Raw genomic sequence first — 14,181 nt, 5'->3', positions numbered from 1 at the left:
TTACAGGAGATCTGCTGGTGAGACCAGGGGATAACAGGAGATCCGATTGTGAGGCCGGGGGATTACAGAAGATCCATTGGGCACCAGGGCTTTGGGTCCCTGATGGGGCTGGAGATGAAGCTGCAGGGGGGGTCGGGCTCCCAGGACACCTCATTGTGGGGGTACCAAAGCCCCAGGGACCTTGATCTGAACATTAGGCCGATGTTGCTAAGCAAAGGAAAACGTAAAGTGACAAGAGGTGACATCACATCCCCACAGCCCCTCCAGGGCAGGGGGAGCCGTGGTGCGGGGAACACTGCAACTGCCATGAGCCAAGCACCCAGGACCTGCCCAGCCCTCGTGGGGATCGTGTGGCTTCGTCCGTCGCTGGCTCCTGCCAACTGCCCCAGACCTTGGTCCAAAACCCGACCCTCCCCCAGCCCGGGAATGAGCTTCAGGGGCGTTTTCGCGATTCTCCCTCCCCTGTGATTCCGGCTCCCAGCCCCGCCGCGAGGCAGGGGGGCTGGAAACGCTCCAGTCACCTGGTGCGGGTTCGAGGAGATCACTCCTACATCGCAGGGGAACCGGCCTCCCATTCGGAGGGTGGAATCCCTTCCAGCCCCCGAGACTCAAGGGCCAGCGCCTCTGGCTGACGCCGGATCTCAGTCCCACCCCATACAATGTTCTCTGGGAAGGGGATCTGCTACTGAGCCCCCGGTGAGCAGGGGGGTGGGGCGGGGAATATACAGCCCGTGGGCCATAGCAACGGAACGTGCCCGCCCCCCTCGTGACCCCATGTGACACAGGCAGCCGATCTCGGCCCCCTGCACCTGTAGATGGGCTCCTGGTCCCAAACCCCACCAGCCTCAGCCTCAGCCCCAGCCCCAGGGTTGGGTCCCTCCTGGGGCCGGGCTGGGAGGCTGTCAGAGCCGTGGCAGGGGGCACCTGCCCAGCTGCAGCCCCCACTAACCCTAAAGCTCCAGTGAGACGGACGCCCTCGCTCGCCCCTGGCTGGCGACCCCACTCGGTGCCCCTCTGTTTTCCAGAAATCCGTGCTGGCGGCGCTCTACAGCTCCGAGGGCTCCGTCATGGAGGTAAGACGCCTTCTGCCCCGCACCCCGCCTCGTTCCCGCGCCCTGCCGCACTCCGGCGGCGGCTTGCCTAGCTCACCAGTGAAACAACTGCGGCAGTTCTCAGCCTCGGGGGGTCTCTGCAGCTCCACGCTGGCAGCGGGGAAGGGTGGCTGCCCCAGGTGTGGGGGCCATGGGTAGATGGGCATGGAGTCCCCCATCACCTCCTCCCTCACCCGGGGACAAGGAGAGAGGGCAGCTTAGGGAAAGCCCAAGGCCTGGGGGGTGGAATAGCAGGGAAAGCCCCTGCCTGCCCCCTCCGTACGTTCCCCACAGCCCAGCCGTAAGGCACGGGGAGTCCTGCCCCACTCGTCCCTACGGGCGGGGCGGGGGGTGCATGTGCCGATGGGGGGGTGCTGCCCTCTGGTGGAGCCCTCTCACTAATGCAGCCCTCCCTGCCGTGCCTCGGTTTCCCCCCTCAGAGACACCACTTCGCACAGGCCATCGCCATCCTGAACACCCACGGCTGCAACATCTTCGACCACTTCTCCCGCAAGGTGAGTGGGGCGGAGCTCGCTGCCGGTGCCCCTCACTCCTGACATGCAGCCCCCCTGCTAGTCCAGCCCTGCACGCCCCCCCAACACTGTGCTGCCAGTACCCCTCACTCCTGCCGTGCAGCCCCCTGCTAGTCTAGCCTTAGACTCCCCACAGCCTGTTCTGGCGATGCACCTTGCTCCTGCCCCACAGCAAGCCTGGCTATTCCCATCTTTGCTGTGTCCAAGGCCCCTCACTCCTGACCCACCGGATCCCCTGGCACTCCAGCCGGGCCGGACTGTACCCGATTACGTGGTGCTATTGGCTTCTAGGCACGTGCTGAGACCTCCTGAGGGGCCCCCTCAGGAGTAGAGCCCTTCTCTCCAGGTGAGAAGGGTCAGCCACGCACTGCGCCTCACGTCCCAGACAGAGTCCTTCTCCCAGAGGTGTGGGCCAGCCTGGGCTTCGCTCCTTGGTTCCTTCGGCGAATTGCCTGTCCAGACGCAGCGAGCCCCGTTGTGCCAGGTTCGGACAAGCCATGCCTCCCTCCTCCTGGATCCGAGGAGTCTTCCATCCGAAAAGGGTTTCTGCTTCCAGGGGAAACGCTCACTGATTAAACAAAGCCCCTGACCCAGCCGTGGACTCCACTGGATAAAAGCCACAGGGCTGCGAGGTGGAAGGAAGCGTGGTCTAGTGGTTAGAACAGGTCATGGGGACTTGAGTCTCCTTGGTCCCATTCCCCGTCCTGCCACTGAGTCCTTTGGTGACCTTGGCTGACTCCCCTGACCTTTCTGTGCTGATCAGGCCACGTGGTGTGAGGTCACCAAGCCACGTGGCACTCAGGGGCAGTGTGATTGGCCTTGCAGGATTACCAAAGGATGCTGGATCTGATGAGGGACATTATTCTGGCCACGGATCTCGCTCACCATTTGCGGATCTTCAAGGACCTGCAGAAGATGGCGGAAGGTAAAGGCCCCCGGGGCGCTGGCGGCACTGGCGAGAGTGGAGGGCATTTGCTACGTGAAACCGGCCGCTAGCAAACGCTCCCGGATCCCGGCACCGGGAGTCTAGAGTCCGTCCCTGGGAGGGCGGCCAGCAGCCACCTGAGGGCTCCCGTGTGATTTACAGCTAGAACAGGAAAACGTCTCGGGCTCTGGGCTTAGAACCAGCAGCAGATCCCAGTTGTCCTCAGCTTCGCTTTGAGGGCGACGTTGAAATCACCAGGTTGTAATGCTCCTCTGTGACCACTGGGGGGCAGTACCACCCACTCCTCAGCTCCTTCACTGTGCCAGGGCACCGCTGGCCTGAATGAGCCCCCGGGCGGGGTGCAAAGGCCCCTGAATGCCGGGGGATGCTGTCTCCAGCTACACCTTGTCCCTGTCGGGCAGGCACCTGGGAGCGGCTCCTGGAGTCCTCCGGCCCAGCAGTGGGCCCAACCCAGGGGGATCCAGAGTAGGGCCCATCAGCCTCAAAGGCTCCTAACTCCCCCTGACGCCGAGGAGAGTTAGGCACCTAACCCCCTTGGAGGATCTGGGCGTGAGCGGCTTGGCAGAGCTTTTCCATCTCTGCGCGCGCCGGGCTCCAGCCGGCTGGCAATGGAGAGGGGTCGCCGGCCCCGAGGCTGGGACCGCGGGAGCGCGACGCGAGATCTAACCCGCTGGCGCCCGGCGACTCAGCGCTCGGCCCTCTTCTTCCCCTGCCTAGTGGGCTACGACCCGGAGAACAAGCAGCACCACAGCCTCCTGCTCTGCCTGCTCATGACCTCCTGCGACCTCTCGGACCAGACCAAGGGCTGGAAAACCACCCGGAAGATCGCTGTGAGTACCAGCGGGGCCAGCCTGGCCCCTCCCCCTCCGCGTGGGGGCCTGGGCCCAGCCTAGGGGGGGCTCAAGCCCCTTCCATTGGGGCAGTGCCCCCAGTCACACTCGAATGTGGTACCCAGGGGTCCAGCGCCCCCTGGAGGAGTAAAGCGGGGAGGCTGCTGTGCTCATTGGTACGAGTTGCCACCTACAGCCGGGGTGCATCCGAGTCTCTGCTAATATCACACATTAGGTCCATCTGCTCCAGTACATCTCCCCCTCAGTGGCCAGCACTTAGCGCCAGAGAGACGGGCAAAGCAAGTCCCACCGTTACCCTAGCCAGCTGCGCAGTGCTCCCCATGGAGAGCGCTCCTTCCCACTCCCAGCAGGCAGTCATCCTCTGCTCTGAGCATGGGAGTGCTCAGCCAGATCGCTGTCCTGCCTTATCAGTGGGCAGAGCATTAGCAGGCCTTTGACTGATGCAGGAAGCTTCCTGCAGCAGTGAGTTCCACAGGTCAAACCTGCCTTGCGTAAGGAAAGGTCTCCTTTAGCTTGCTCAGCCCCTTGCTCTGAGTGCGCTGGCCCGGTGAGGCGAGCTGCACAGCAGAGCCTCGTCCCTTCTGAGCCCTGCAGACCCTCCTCACGTCCCTTCGAATCGTTAGAGCCGTATCTGTTAAAACGCCGAGCATGCTGTACTGCCAGCAATGCCAGTGAGATTGAGAGGCCCCGCGTCTCACGGGAGGTGCCCACCACTGTGTGGGCAGACGAGTCTCTCTCTAAGCAGAGCTGGGGATACAGGAGCTAGCCTGGAGCGATTCTGATCCGTGGCCTTTCCTTCACAGGAGCTGATCTACAAGGAATTCTTCTCCCAGGGAGATCTGGTACGTGACTAAATCCCCCTGTGGCGGGCTTGGCTTCCAGCTGTTTGTTCCCAGGCCACCCTGTGCTGTGGGCCAGGGGCTGCATTTCCAGTGAGAGGGCGCGGAGGTTGGCTCTCACGCCAGGATGTCTGATGCCCGTGTTTCAGGCGGACGGTGGCGTGGCCAAAGATTCTCTCCCTCCCCTCCCCCCCCCAGATTGGGTTCAGCTCAGCTGTGGCTCTTCAGGCCACTTTAAAAAGCCCAGGCTGGCTCTCCACCCTGAATCACCTGCCAGCCTCTCCCTCTGACGCCCCCAGGAGGCACCAGACACGGGCCAGGTGGAGGCAGAGCCAGACCTTCGGCTGGCCCTCTGCACCCTCCATCCATGGGGCTGTGTGCTCCCAGAGGAGACTAAACCAGCCCCAGGCTGGCTCAGGGTGATGCGGGCTGGGGATTGCTGGCTAGGAGGCAGGAGGGAGCTGGGCCGGGAGGCGTGAAGCCAGGGACTGCGGGGATCACCGCCCCTTTGCCTGTTGTCTGCAGGAGAAAGCCATGGGCAACCGCCCCATGGAGATGATGGACCGGGAGAAGGCCTACATCCCCGAGCTGCAGATCAGCTTCATGGAGCACATCGCCATGCCCATCTACAAGTGAGTCCCCCGCCGTATGCACCCACACACGCACACGCCCATCTACAAGTGAGTTCCCCGCCGTATGCACCCACACACCCATACACACACACCCACACGCCCATCTACAAGTGAGTCCCTGGGGGCGGCTGCCTGGGGCGGGGGGCAGGGCTCAGCGCAGGAACAGCTCCCACACAGGCAGCCGCTGCATGGAGCTCAGCAACGCCGCACGCACACCCCCTCCCCCCCCCCACAGAGCACACACACACACACACACAGCCTTCTTTCACACACACAGCCCTGACACACACACACACACAGCCCTGACACACACACACAGCCCTGGGCACCAGATCCACTTTAACCCCCCCCGCCCCACACACACACTCTCACACAGTGCCCTGGGCACCAGATCCTCTTTAACCACACACACACACACACATACACACACGCACGCCCTGGCCATCAGATCCTGTTTAACCAACACCTCCCCCCCACCCACACACAGCCCTGGGCATTGGATCCTCTTTAACCACACACAAACACACACACACCCCACACACACACACACACACACACACACGCCCTGGCCATCAGCTCCTGTTTAACCCTGAGGGAGGACACGCTGCGATCCCTGGTACCCTCCATTGGCAGGGGCTGCTCAGCTCCAGGGCAGACGGAGCCCGGCGCAAGCCTCGCTGGGCACTCTCTGGCGGGTGGTGTGTCCCCCCCGGAACTGGGACCTCATCAGTGCGCCCCGCCCTAAGATAATCTCCAGCTGGAAGAGAAGAGCAGCGAGTTCAGGCTTCCAGCGGTTGCCTAGAGGGGCCTCCCATGGTCAGCTGCAGGCAGAACCAGTGAGAGTTGGTCTCCTAGTGCCTAGAAGGGCCGGGAGCAGGCAGAGGCCAATCAGGACCCAGCAGGCTAGATAAAAAGGGCTGGCTGGTGCTATTAGTGACCAGATCTGGGTGAAGCTGGAGTAGGAAGGCTGGCTGGCTCTCCCTGCCCCAGGTATCTGCCCTGGCCAGGGGCCTAACCCTGCCGGCGTTTGCCTCGTGTGTCTGTTATGGACTGTAACACCCAGGTGGCTGTTTCAAGTTCATTGCCCATTTGTTTTCTCTGCTCCGGCCAGCCCTTGGCAGCGTGCGTGGAGCGCGGCGGGCCCCCGATCCCCGCTCGCGGCCCCTGGGGCGACGGCTCTCCACCCCTCCTGCTGACGGGCGTTCTCCTTGTCCCCCAGGCTGCTCCAGGACCTGTTCCCGAGAGCCACCGAGCTGTACGAGAGGGTGGCCAGCAACCGGGAGCAGTGGACCAAAGTGTCTCACAAATTCACCATCAGGGGCCTCCCCAGCAACAACTCGCTGGACTTCCTGGACGAGGAGTACGACCTGCAGGGGATGGACAGGGAGAGCGCCAAGATGAACGGCTGCCTGGACACGGAGGGGCACATGGAGACGGTGGCGCAATGAGATTCTCCTCACTGCGGCGGGGGGGCGGGGAGGGGAGTGACGGAGCGACAAACCCAGCGACTCTTTGTCCCTTTTCTCCTGGAGCCAAAGGAAAGAGGGAGCCGGTTTGGAGAAATCCTTATTTGTCCCGTGCGTTCTCTACAGCCCCGGTCCCCCCCGCCCAGGCCGTGCCTAGCTCCGCGGGTGGGACAGTGGCTCTGATTCACACCTGTTTGGGACGCTCGCCCACCTGCTCTTGTGGATGCCGGGGCGGGGGGGCGTTAGTCCTTGGACTCCTTTTGCTGTACATTGAAATGAACCCCGCTTCCCCGCTCCCCTTCTGTACGGGTACCGGCGCTGTTCAGTGGCTGCAGGGCTCGGTGTCTAGGCTAGGAACGGAAGGGGGTTCGCCAGGGCCGGGGAGAGCACAGCTGCCCTTGCTTCCCAGACCAGGATCTCATGCCCTCCTGAGAGCCGAACTTCACGGGCTGATGGACATGGAGGACTTTCGCCGCTGGCTGCTTCGGGGTGGGGGGAGAGGTTTTCCCGCAGGCTGATCTGCAAACCCTGGCTATTGAACGGGGGAGTTCCCTGGCCCGTGAGGCTGGGATAGGGGAGAGCTGTGCCGGCGGGCGGGGACGGAGAGGAGAGGGGGCCAGTTGCAGAGGAGAGCGGAAATGTTCCTGAGGTGGCAGAGACGAATGGCCGGGGGAAACCACGTGTGGCTCGTCCTCGTGAATGTACCCGCGGGCGCAGAGCAGTAGGGCCGGTGGAAGTGGGTCTTTGCTCCGGGGATGTCTGGCTGAGATCACAATGTGTTTTTCTGACCTCCGGGCAGTCGGGCATGACGGGTCCCGTACTCCCAAGCACAGGTTCACGGCTGCTCTCCTCCCAGCGACAGCCTCCCTGCTCTCGGATCCAGGGCCAGCCGCCTGCTGTCACGCCCAGAAGGCCTGCCCTGAGCGCTGCGGGAGGGCAGAGGAAGGGTGGTTAGATCCAGAGAGGAGCCCAAAGCCATCCCATGGGGAGACCTGTCCTGAGAGGACACTGCAGGGGAGGAAAGAGACGAGTCTGCAGGCCCTAAAACGCCCCTGATCCATGCATGTGCTGAGCAGAAACGCCAGTGCCTGAGCACTGCCAGCTTGTGAACTCAGACGGGGCCAGAGCCACACCCGGTGTAAGCAGACGCACGTCCGTTGACGTCAGCGCAGAGCGTTTTCCCCTTCGCCCACATCTTGGCCCATCGCTGCCTTTGTAATTGAAACCTGCCCTTTTGAGATGAGCCCTTCGGATGCTTTAGCAGAGACGGTCCCGGTACCCATGTGTGCCCTGCAAATACCCAGCCGAGCCAGCAGCCGCCCACGCAGACACGCCCCGGCTGCTCTCACCGGGGCGCACCGGTTCCAGAAGGGATCTGCCCAGCAGTGTCTCCCTGAGCAGTTGTGTTCCCTGAGCAACGGCACAAAGCCAGAGAGCAATGAGCCAGCCAGCACGCTGCACCCTTTACCAGATGCACGGGCCGCCTGCACCTTGTCTAGCGGCGCCAGCGCGGAGATTGTTTAGAGGCCTAGATTGGACATAGAACCCAGAGGGCATGTGTCACACATGCCCTCTGAAATGTGCTGGCGGCAGCGTTTCCTACGGACGCTGGAGGGGTTTTAAGCCTCCTTCAGGCCTTTTATTAACACGCACGCCAGTCTCCTTTCTGCTGCACCCGCTGTGCTAGTGGTTTAGGTGTAAGTGACTTGGGGGATGGTGAGAATGCAGCAGAGAGAGAAACGCGTCAGCCAGCGAGCGTACAACTCCCTAGCTACATACCCAGCTATCGCACTCACAGACCCTAACCTGGCACTTTCCCCGTTATATGCCTTGAATTCAGATTGGATCCACGAGCTCCATAAGGTCTAGGGCCCATGAGCGGCAGAGCAGCAGCAAAGCGTTCGGCTGATCGTCAGGAAAGCAGGAAATACAGACGTTCTCCCCTAGGCCAGTACTGTGGTGTTGTGGCCAGGGCGTCCCAGCTGCCCGTGGACTCTGAGGGACAAATCATCATCTGGCAGACGGCCTCACTGCTGAGCAAATGATTGTCACGAGGGGGGGGGGGCTGTCCCAGCCTTCAGGGAAACAGATGGGACAGAGCCCTGTCTCCTGCATGGCCTGGTTCCACTGGTCCCACGTTCTCACTCAAGAGGACAGTTGGTGCTGAAGCACTTGCAGGTTTCGTTTGCTACTGATCAGAGGACAGGCCTGCTTGTGGAGTCCGTGTGGGCCTTTAAATCCTTTCCCACGTCATCTTCCCCTGCCAATCGCAGCAGTCACTGGTGTAGGGAGCCCCAGGGGCTGTTCCTCCTTCTTAGGAAAAGACGTAACGGCCTGGGCTGGAGTCCTGGCCCCACTGAAATCGGTGGGCTTGTGCCCTTGACTTCAGTAGGGCCAGGATTTCGCCCCGGCTGTTCCCCCCGGGATAAGCTCTGCGGAGAGGCCAGTCTGCTGCTTTCTCACTTGTCTTCTGCACGCTCAGCTTGATGCTTTCTCACAAGGGGCGTCTGCATGGGAACAGGGTCTTGGATCTCCGAGGCCAGGTGCTCCTTGGACTCCCAGCTGAAGGCATGAACGGCTCTGTGCGGTGATGACATAATTGCCACCACTAGCGGTGCTCGAGGGCCATCAGCAGAGGGTGAGGAACTCCGGGTACGTCTATACTTACCTCCGGGTTCGGCGGTAAGCAATCGATCTTCTGGGATCGATTTCTCGCGTCTTGTCTAGACGCGATAAATCGATCCCGGAAGTGCTCGCCGTCGACGCCGGTACTCCTGCTCCGCGAGAGGAGTACGCGGAGTCGACGGGGGAGCCTGCCTGCCGCGTGTGGACCCGCGGTAAGTACCTTGTAGTTCGAACTAAGGTACTTCAACTCCAGCTACGTTATTCACGTAGCTGAAGTTGCGTATCTTAGTTCGAACTGGGCGGTTAGTGTGGACCAGCCCTTAGATGGGAACCAAGAAGCAGGAGCAGAAGGATGGTGGCATCCTCGGTTGAGGTGAGGTGGATTTGATGGACGGATGGGACTTTCTCTAATCCCTGTACGAGAGATGGCCCTAAGATATTAAACACCCTACGCTGAAGAGCCCCAAACTTTAGGGAAGTTTAGAGCCAGATCTGGGCTTATGGGTTGGCCCCATTGAGTTGAAACAGACCAGAACCCCGATCCAAGGTCTCCCTCAGCTCTGCCCTCTCCGGCCTAGGCCCCTGTATGCTAACTGCTGCCCTTCTCCACGCAGTCCCTCCAGACGAAGAGAGGAAAGGGAGCTACAGGAGAGCACCAGCGAGAGGGAGAAGCGTCTCCAAAGAGAATGTGGCCAGGTGGCATCAGCTGCTCTTGTGTCGTTTTTTGTAGCGAGTCCAGAGAACCCAGGCTCTTCCCCCAATAATGGATACTGCAAAACATGGAGGGAGGCTAGCGTGGCCCAGGGGTCCCCAGCATTGCAAATGGCATTGATCCAAATGAATCAACGGTGGCTGTTCCTAGGGGTTGAAATTCACCCGGTGCAGAGTGCTGGTGTAATACCAACAGGATCGAACCTGGGGCCTCTGGAGCTTAGTGCATGAGACTCTCCCGCATGAGCTAGAAGCAACCTGGCTCTTAGCGAAGGTTGTAGAGCAGACTCATTAATCGCCAAGTGGTCTCGGTGCCACTAGTGGGTCCAGAACACCACACCCAGGAGGTGTGTGGGTTACGCTGGCACAAGCCCACTGCACGAAGTCCCAGCGAAACCCTTTTTCGGAGGCACAAGCAGGCCAGAGGGGTGTATTACAAAAGCGGGTCCCTTCGCTTTGCTAAAGCAGCACCTTCTGAAATCGCGAGCCTGGCAAACCTCAACCAAAGCCATCCGACACCGACGTGGCTGCCAGAGTCTTTGCTGTGGGGGGACGGCTGGGGGGTGGAGTTACGTAAATGTTTTGTGGCAAGGGATGATGCCCTTACCCAGAAAAGAGGCATGCTCACTGCTGAGCGGCTCAAGAGTGTTGAGTGGCCTGCGTTACGTGGGAGGTCAGACTCTATGGTCACAGTGGTCCCATCTGGCTTTAAAACCTATGGCTGAGGAGCGGTAGGAGCTGCCGTGTGTGTTTAATCTAACACTGTTGGAATTTACAGTGCTGCAAAATGGGGGAAAGCCCAATCAGAAGCACAGCGGGCCTGGAAACACCCATGCCGGTAAACACAGCAGCTGGGGCTTAGAGTCCTGGAGATCAGGTTTCCATCCCAGAGCAGCGCTCAGCATGGGGAGAAAAAAGGAGCTGGTGTTTAGGGCAGCAGATTGCATCCTAAAGGAGGATGCTATTCCTGGCTTCGCCACTGACTCACGGCGCAACCTCAGGCAAATCACTTAATCTCTCCCCGTGCCTCAGTTTCCCCATCCGTGACTCCCTTATCTCACAGGAGCTGCTCTGAGGCTGGAACCATTATTCAGGCTTTGAGAGCCTGGAATGGAAAGGGCTACCAAAGTGCATCAGTGTAATCAGCAGCTGGACTGTTTAACTGGGGAGGAAGGGCAGGGTTGTCCGGATCCTGTGAGTGGATGAGCACTGGAGTGTGTAAATGTAGGAACATCTGGTCTTCAGTGACATGCAGTACCCACGGGTGTCATCCCTACCTGCTCTGCGCAGCAACCAGCGACCAGACATTGGCCCGTGCTGTGGGTATGAATTCCTTGTGGATTTGGGCTACATACAGGTTTTCCTCGGGGTCTTTTTTTAATTGTATGTTTCTTTGAATATATGTCGTGTGTGCCGATGTATGTGGGGAACAGCGGGAGACTCTGAAGACAAGGATGCTAACCGAAAACATGTATTCATTTGCCTTACCTATTCAGAGTTGCCTTTAGAAAGATGCTTTGTATAAAATACTCTGTAGGACCTTGTGTAGTTACTAAACTTGAATGTTGGCTGATAGCTTTGTATAGGAGTACGTCTAGTTCTTTCTACCACAATCCCTCTTAGAACAACTGTAAGTATTTGCAGAGGGGAAGATAGCAAAGAAATTGGAAAAAAAATAAATAAAAAAACCCCTAAAGGCAAAAAAAAAACCCCAACCCTGAAAACAAAGCTTGCTCTGATTGTTACGCTCCATTCGATTGTAATCTGGCAGTGCTTGTGATTAATTTCTAACCACCACGTTGTATTATAGCCATTGTTCGGGAATGAGATATTATTTATCGACGCTCCATCTTCCGCTGCCTGAAGAACAAAGTTGACGGTGTATGTAAACTGGCGGCAACGTGGCTTTAACGATAGTTTCTAAGGGTCTGACTTGTCCATTGGTGGCACGCTGGAAAAGGGGGGGGGGAATCAATGGGTCAAATCTATCCCTTGTTTGTCCACTGGAGATGTGTAAGAAAAAACAGAGGGTGAAATTCACCCCTGTGTAAGGCCTGTGCATACCTAGGCACTGGGACTCAGGGGGTACATAGAACCTGTGCTAGTCTGATTTCACCCTTAGAGAAGGCCACCACTGCTAGCTTACATGCGTACATAAGCGTGTTTTTCCCGCAGCCTGGTCCTTTTCTAGTTGAACTCTTTCCTGCAAATGAAGCAAGAGCTGTCAGCAAACCCACGCAAGGTGCCCCCTTCCTTCCGCTCACTTGCAAGCACAAAAGAGCGAAGGGTGTGGGGGTGTCACAGACGCGCCAACATCCTCAGCCCGCTGCGTAGATGCCACCCGGATTCCCCTGGCGCTGTATAAAAGCGGAGACGACAAACCAAACCAAAATGTGAAGTGGCTGTTTCAAAGTTGTGGCCCGTGTTTTGCGCCCTTGATGGTTTTAATGTTGCTGTGTATGTATGTGTGGTTCATTTTCTCTCTCGCCCTTGTACATAGCCACCTGTAGATAGTGTAAAGCCCGGCCGGTTTGTAGGGGTTCTCTTACCTAGCGTGTGTGAAATATTTTCCAGCTTTTCTGTCTTCTTCTTACATTGGTTGTTCTGGGGTTTCATTTTTTTTCTCCCTTAAATAGTTGTGAAGGGGAAAAAATGGGGAATTTTTTTTCCTAATAAATTTCATACGCCGATCTCCTGCATCTGTTTTTTATTCTGCATCGGGACCAGGCGGCCTTTGCTGGGTGTGCCGATCGCAAGGCACATGGCTTGTTGTTTTATTGTATCAGGTCTCAGCTAAACAGGAGCTGGCCTGTTTCAGTTCTGGGGGGGAGACTTCCAAGGAACAGCCGGAAGTGGTGTTCGTGATACAATAGGTGGGGCTCTTCCCTCTCAGTCAGTAGACCTGAGTGATAATGTTGTTAGGGGCTAGCTGCCCAGAGGTTTCGAAAAGTCCACCCCATGGCTTCACTGATGTCTCCAAGGCAGTTTAAGGAATAGTGTTTGGAGTCTCTCATGTTACTTGGTAATGGAAATGCTGACAGAGTCTGTGTCTCCTAGACTCATAACCTTTAAGGCCAGAAGGGACCATCATGATCATCTAGTCTGACCTCGAACCTCACTCACCCACTCCTGTAATAGACCCTTAGCCTCTGGCTGAGTTACTGACGACCTCAAATCATGATTTAAAGACTTCAAGTTACAGAGAATCCACCATTTCATCTAGTTTAAACCTGCAAGTGACCCGTACCCCATGCTGCAGAGGAAGGCAAAACCCAGCCAGGGTCTCTGCCAATCTGACCAGGGAGAAAATTCCCTCCTGACCCCAGATATGGGGATCAGTTAGACCCTGAGCATGTGGGGGAGACCCACCAGCCAGACCCCTGGGAGAGAATTCTCTGTAGTAACTCAGAGCCCTCCCCAGCTAGTATTACAGCCCATTAGAAGTTTAGCGACCAGTGCGATTGGACAAGGTTAGTATAGGGCCTGGCATGTCTGAAAACCAGGCCAACGCTACAGACAGTTCTGAGCTGGGGTACGTGTGTGTCACTGTCCTCGACAGATGAAACCAGCGCTGCTCAACTAGGTGTCATAGACCCTATGCTATCTTTAGCAAAAGGAGATTTTCCTTTCTGCCATGTGGTAGGCCCCTGGCCTTTCAGAGCAGGAAGCTCTGAGTTCTAGCCCTGCTCTCGCTGTGGGGCGAAATAGCCAGTTGGAGCAGTAGCTCGTGACTCTGAAGGTACTGGCCCCTCGGAGAATAACCTTGGCAGGAATGGCGTGGAGGCAAACTCACGGCAGCAGAGAGCCGCTTAATGGCCAAGTGACTAGCAGAGCTTCCAGCTGTTCAGAATCGCCCCACGCGTAGTACAGACGGTGGGATCCGACCGAGTCTTTCGTGGAACGATGCAGAGGCCAAATCTGCCCCTGGCTTGTGGCGTCCCCAGGTGATCTCCTGAGTCTACTAATAACGGTGTCTTGTCTCCTCAACGCTTAAACACTCGTTAAGCCTCTGCTCTTTCGTCGTATCTAAAGTTAAAGAGTGTTTCTAAAGTTACTTTTAACACATTATGTAAAGTAAAACAAAAGAAGGCGGCATGCTCTTGGGCCCAGGTTTGGAGTAAGGTGCACAGCTGACTGTTCTGATTACCAGGGCCGGCTTTAGGCACCGCGGGGCCCGATTCGAAGGAGCTGCCGCGGAGGAAGGTCCCTCCGCCGAAATGCCGCCGAAGTCCACGGCAACGATTGATCTGACGACGACGACAGTGGCGGGACTTCGGCTGCTGGGACGGAGATCCGACCGCACTAGCGTGACGTTCGTGGGATTTCTTAGCCCAGTCTCCCCTCCAGGACATAAGGAAACCGAATCACCTGAGAGGGGAGGTGGGGGAATGAGGGGGTAGGACAAGACTGGCCCCCTGACACCGCTGTGATGTAGCCCCACACTAGCCTGCCCCGCACTAGCTGGGGTGTGATGTACCCCCGCACTA

The 14,181-nt window shown here is 58.3% G+C and overlaps 1 protein-coding gene across 1 annotated transcript in view; it reads left to right on the top strand.

Moving 5' to 3' along the window:
- PDE2A (phosphodiesterase 2A) overlaps window positions 1-7,101 on the top strand; it is a 378,660-nt gene extending 371,559 nt beyond the window's left edge. The window contains exons 28-34 of the mRNA XM_026658352.2: window positions 1,026-1,073; window positions 1,532-1,606; window positions 2,450-2,549; window positions 3,288-3,400; window positions 4,225-4,263; window positions 4,786-4,892; window positions 6,112-7,101. Of these exons, the coding sequence (XP_026514137.1) occupies window positions 1,026-1,073; window positions 1,532-1,606; window positions 2,450-2,549; window positions 3,288-3,400; window positions 4,225-4,263; window positions 4,786-4,892; window positions 6,112-6,340 (711 nt within the window). The 3' untranslated portion in view covers window positions 6,341-7,101. The remainder of the gene's footprint in view (window positions 1-1,025; window positions 1,074-1,531; window positions 1,607-2,449; window positions 2,550-3,287; window positions 3,401-4,224; window positions 4,264-4,785; window positions 4,893-6,111) is intronic.
- The last annotated feature ends 7,080 nt before the right edge of the window (window positions 7,102-14,181 follow it).

The sequence above is a fragment of the Terrapene carolina genome, unplaced genomic scaffold (genome assembly GCF_002925995.2).
Source record: "Terrapene carolina triunguis isolate 2854851 unplaced genomic scaffold, T_m_triunguis-2.0 Scaffold430, whole genome shotgun sequence".
In the NCBI taxonomy this organism is placed as follows: domain Eukaryota; kingdom Metazoa; phylum Chordata; order Testudines; family Emydidae; genus Terrapene; species Terrapene triunguis.
This window is presented reverse-complemented; position numbering and strand designations above follow the sequence as displayed.